The 5,333-nt window shown below is 35.4% G+C and overlaps 1 protein-coding gene across 1 annotated transcript; it reads right to left on the bottom strand.

The window, feature by feature from the left end:
• Window positions 1–106: 106 nt before the first annotated feature.
• Window positions 107–3,923, bottom strand: LOC145208859 (uncharacterized). Its single transcript, XM_080079109.1, has 12 exons — window positions 3,771–3,923; window positions 3,405–3,459; window positions 3,178–3,273; window positions 2,856–2,924; window positions 2,056–2,784; window positions 1,748–1,867; window positions 1,575–1,682; window positions 1,380–1,456; window positions 739–879; window positions 505–642; window positions 328–433; window positions 107–271 (listed from the first exon to the last, which is right to left on the bottom strand). Exons 1-12 carry the CDS (start codon window positions 3,851–3,853, stop codon window positions 107–109), a joined length of 1,887 nt encoding a protein of 628 aa, XP_079935235.1. The 5' UTR covers window positions 3,854–3,923.
• Window positions 3,924–5,333: the final 1,410 nt, after the last annotated feature.

The raw sequence follows: 5,333 nt of genomic DNA on the forward strand, positions 1-5,333 counted from the left end.
AAGCAGAGGCAGCAAGTCCAAATATGCTTTTAGCATGGAAATCACCATGCATTTACAGGAAGCCACTTGAATTTCTCTTAGAAAGCTAGATTAGGTGGGCTTTTACTTACTTATGAACAGAATGGAACATCTTTCTTTTTACACCAATGTTCAAAATTGCTTCATCCAATTGTTGCAGATGACAATCCATCACATTTTGGTCTTTTATTATGTGAGCACATCCGTTGAAAGCACATTTTAATAAAACATCATCGCTTGAGGTGCACAAAACCTGATGGCAAAAATGCATTGCATGCAATTTGACAGATTTACATGGATGTTAGGTACCTTAAGAAGAAAAGAAAGGGTTTCCATTTTTCCACACAACTTCCTGTGCAACATTTCCTTAATGCGACCTGTTCTTAATAGTTGAAGCATAGCAACAATGTTAGATCTGAAAAGCATACGAAATTACCAAAGTATGCAAATTAAATCATATACCATACATCTGTTACAGACACATACTTGTTTAATGATAAAGACTTTTCACAGTGATGTAAAGTATGAGGACAGTATAACGAACAAAAAGATTCTGAGTTGATCACATTTACAGGACAGTGAGTGTTGGGCAATGACATGCAATCGTCCTTGCTGCTTGCAATTCTGAAAAAAAAAAGATTTGTACTGTTGGCAAAACATCCCATGTATTTACTACCTTCAATGTAATTAAATTAGTTTAGTTTTAAGAGTTTGGCAAACCTGGATAAGACATCAAGATGCTCATTTTGTATTTCATTCTCCCTGTCGTCCTCTTCGTCACTACTATGATCAATGTAATGATTAAATCCACCTTTTTTTATGTTTGCCAGTAACTTTTTCTCCATGAGGTCAAGCTTTTCACTAAAATAAAAATGTGTTGGATAACAAGATTCTACTTTACATGAGGTGCCTACGCATGGGTACACAATAAGATTTTTTTAATTCTGAAAATAAACAAACAGGCCAGTAAATTTAAGCTGGGAATATCTGGTTATACAAGGAGACAAAGAATTGTAGCAAAATACTGTATGATACTGCAGTATGCCATAATATGGTGCATTGTTTGAGTAACATAAGAATGTAAGCCTCAACAAGAGTAAATGAGACCAGATTGTGTTAATTAAGACCAGAACGTGTTATTTCAATTACAAATGGTTATCCCAGCCTGAACAGCTCCAACGATCAGCATGTTCAAAGGTAAGCAAAATTATAATTTTTGCATGAAGTAATTTTATTTCCATTAAAACTGCCTAACATGGGGTAACATAAGGTATACAATGCGGTACCATGTGTTATTTAGCACCACCGAACTATTAGCATCCTTTTTAGACAAAACAAAAACAGGTGGAATGTATGCTAACTTTTTCTTTTTATCTCTGATCATTCTTTTCAATGAAAAGTGAAGCTTTCGACGTTTGGGCTCCAAAGTGCCATCTTCCTGCAAGAAAAAAATACAAGACACTGAATTATTACGTTACACCTAAACAATTACAAAAATATTACAGTATGCTATAATGTTCATTGATTGAAGGTAACAGTATGAAACAAACACTTACAATGTTTGGTGAGTTGTCAAGTGAACCATTACCCTCAGTAGATATACAGAGTTTTTTCCCATGCCTCGGAGTTATTGGTTGAAATGTCAAAGCTGCTCTTTGCAGTTTCTATGGTAAAGAAATTTTCAAATTGAAACTTGTAGCATCACTTAACACACAAGTGTTCTATTTACCTCAAGAACTGGAGATATACTGCAGTTTGATTCTTGTGATGAAAAAACAGTGCCTTCTAAGTTAAGACATGGATTTTGAAAATAAGGAGGAGTGCTGCTGCATGTTGTGGAACCGCAAATCTAAACAAATTGCAGTTGTTAAGAACACAAAATATATAAAAGGCACAAGCATGGCAAAATATAAAGCTACTGTTTGTTTAATTTTCTCTGAACTAGTTTTGTCTGTGATATTACACATGAACATTGACCAGCTTAAATGTTTGCATGCCAGGGCAATTTTAAAATTGTTCAAACAAAATCATATTTACCTCTAAAGAGTTTTGTTTCACAGAGCAAGGGATTTTTGATGTTTCAGTTGTTGTTTTAATCGAATTTCCAATAAATTCAGGTAAATCACCACTGTCCTCATCATCTGTGCTTTCATTACTGTTCATATCCGACCACAAAGGATTCAAATCACCATCAGCAAAAATGCTTTCACCATCTGAGGTTTCTGATGAGGAACATCCACTTGTGTCAGATTCAGTCTGTTCTTTTGCAGGAATTGAAACGCAAGAAAAATTTGCTTTTACATTATTATCAGAAGAAATTGTGTTTTCTGTCACAGTTTTCAAACAAGGTTGTTCATCGGTAGGTTTTGTATTTTTACCAGATACATCTTTTCCTTTCTTCAAATCACAAACAGCTATTTTGTCATGACAATTCTTCCCTAATTGTTGTGCAACATTGTTCTTCGAAGGGGAATTTCCATGCAAATTATCCATAATATCAGGCAAGTCTGTCCAAATGTTTCTGTCAAACTTATGACCTTGCTTAGCTGAAGATGGATAGTTAGCTTTTGTGGCTTGTGGTTCAAATGTAACAATGTTTCTGTTTGTTGTTTTTGACACTAAAATCTCTTTTTTAGTCACTGCCAATTTCGGCAAAGTGTTTCTTTCCAAATTCGGAAAAAGTTGATTTGGTGGCAATGAAACCTGATTGGTTTCCCTTCCAATAGAGCTAACTCTACCTTTCTCCATCTTATCATGTATGTTATTCTGCAAACAAAATATAGTTTTAACACTCAAAGCCAAATATTACTGTGAAAAATCACCAAATGATAACTAACATTTCTGTCTTCATCACAGTTGTCATCTGAATCAGAAATGACAATAATGTCATTAACAGTTACACAATCCTGAAAACAATGTTGAATATAAATATGTTAAACTGATTTGCTATAATCTATAATCTATAATCAAGAAAATTTGCACAAAAACATTAATTTTATTATGATGCAAATACTTAGAAATGCAGACATGAATGCTTTACTGACTAAACAATGTGGAGTTAACTTACCTACTACAAAACAACTTTACAAATATGACGTAAGTACCAAAAAGGCAATGCCATAACTGCATGAAGATGATTAGAAATGAGTGTTGTTTCACCTGTTTAATTTTTTTGGGCAAGGAGCAATAGAATGTATTTTCTCTTTCCCTTTTTATTGCTTTTCCACAGTTTTCAAACTGCTGCTGGTGATTTGCCTAAGAGCATTATATTACACAATGAGTTCAAAAAGTCTGTAATTTCAGTTAACAAATGGACTTTTAAAAAATAAACAAATAATTATTAGTACACAAACTAGCAACCAATAAAAGATTGTAAACCATTTTACCTGGTAAGCACTTGCAAGGGGCTGTTTCACATTGAAATAGTTGGTAATGGTGTTGCTGCCACAAAACATTACAAACTGATATAAATTATAATATAGACTGAATAAAGCACTACACTACACATTAAACACTCTTGGCACTCAGAAATCCCACACATGCTGTTCGCCACACAAACAAAGCACTACAATACGTGACACACAAGGGCCACGTCAGCTTTGTACACACATGGATTAAACAGGAAGTGACAGACAGGTTAGTCTCTTTAAATCATCTGCATGCATTGTTGGTTAACAGCAGTATACACAGCATAGCTTACCAGAAGCATATACACACAATGCAGTTTGCAATATGTTTAATAAGTGTCAAACCTTTGTTGAATCAAGTGCTTTTTAGGTGTAGTTCGAGTTTTGGGTGATTGTGCAAAGTTTTTCATGAGTTCTTGCAAAATCATATGTTATTTTAAGAGGTTTTGTTAATATGAAAATTACTGCTAAATTTCTCTGCAAATCAAAACATGTAAAAAAAGATTAGGTTTTTTTAAATCTAAACATGATTATTCAACACACATTCTGAAAACCAAAACAAAACACTATCAACCACAAACAGTGCACAGCTGAGGCAAAAACACAAAAACAAGGAATCAACCCAAACATGTTTACAATTAGTAAGATTTTGAGATATGAGGTCAGCAAAGTAACGCATACTAGTGGGTATATGAATTAAAGGGATCAAGCATAGGTACAGTTTCTTAGATAGAAAAACCAACTGATGGAAAGACAAAAGTTCGACAAGCCACAGGCACCAAACAAAAATATAGAAATATTTCTGTCGAGTGTCGACTAAACCAGGACAAAGCTTTTGAAAGGAAAATTAATTACAGAACACTACAGAAGCTAAAGCCTACAAAAATCGTTGCTTTAATGGTTACAAACCACGTCTTAAAAATTCCAAAAGTGTGATTTTTAGGAGTTGCTTCAGTTGCACACTGAGAAGTGAGAACAATTAAGTATTGCACAAAAGCTACCAAAAAAGCAAAAAGGTTGCAGCTACAACACGTAAGAGAGGTTAATTAGTAAACAATGGAGGAAGATGTGAAACAACATGGGCAGAACTTGGAATGGAAGTACTCGAAAGCGGTCAGCTGGTCACGTCTAAAACTGCGGGCCCACTTGGATCACTTGGCCCGCTTGGTCCAGCACTTCATGCAATTGAAAAACTGCGGGCCACTATATCCAGTGCTTGTCACGTCTCTCGCAAGTATAAAAACTGCAGGCCCGCTATATCCAGTGCTTGTCGAGTCTCTTGCAAGGAAAAACTGCGGGCCCACAATATCCATTGCTTGGCCCGTCTCTCGCAGGGAAAAACGGGCCAAGCGGGCCCGCAGTTTTAGACGTGACCCACTCCAAAGTCGTCTACATCATTCTGCATTAGTGCATTCAACATCAACACAACTCACAATCACAATCTCACAGCAACGTTAACGGTCAGTTAAGGTAAGGGTAATGGGTAACTTCTATAGTTCTGCCCAACAAGCAATGTAATATTATTCAAAAATCACGCACAAAAATCGCAGCACCTGTAATATAAACAATCTTTACGAGTTGTCCACAAATTATTCGGAAGATAGTCGTCATCCGCAGGATACCCGACGGAACTTACGGAAACGATACTAATTTGCGGAAACTCCGCCAAAATTTAATCCATATTTTTGCAATCAGAGGACATTGTTTGAAATGAATATTATGACACAACTAACGTAACACGCATTTTAAACAATGCCATAATGTAGCTTTTTTGGTTTACACCAAATGCTGGATAGACTCCAGGCATTGCTGCGAAGATGTTTGAAATGTAGATTTTTCACTAAATTAAAAAAAACGAAAAAACAGCTGTTTTTGGCTGTTTCAGACAAGAAGAATAGAGCGGAAAGT

This window comes from Phallusia mammillata, unplaced genomic scaffold (genome assembly GCF_965637545.1).
Source record: "Phallusia mammillata unplaced genomic scaffold, kaPhaMamm4.hap1.1 HAP1_SCAFFOLD_384, whole genome shotgun sequence".
Classification (NCBI taxonomy): domain Eukaryota; kingdom Metazoa; phylum Chordata; class Ascidiacea; order Phlebobranchia; family Ascidiidae; genus Phallusia; species Phallusia mammillata.

Bases quoted from the DNA above. Each gene is read 5' to 3' on its own strand.
- LOC145208859 (XM_080079109.1), bottom strand. From the start codon at position 3,853: ATGATTTTGCAAGAACTCATGAAAAACTTTGCACAATCACCCAAAACT. The intron at 2,925-3,177 runs GTGAAACAACAC...CATTGTTTTCAG, and splicing joins TGCCCAAAAAAATTAAACAG to GATTGTGTAACTGTTAATGA. The intron at 2,785-2,855 runs GTTAGTTATCAT...TTTTGTTTGCAG, and splicing joins ACTGTGATGAAGACAGAAAT to AATAACATACATGATAAGAT.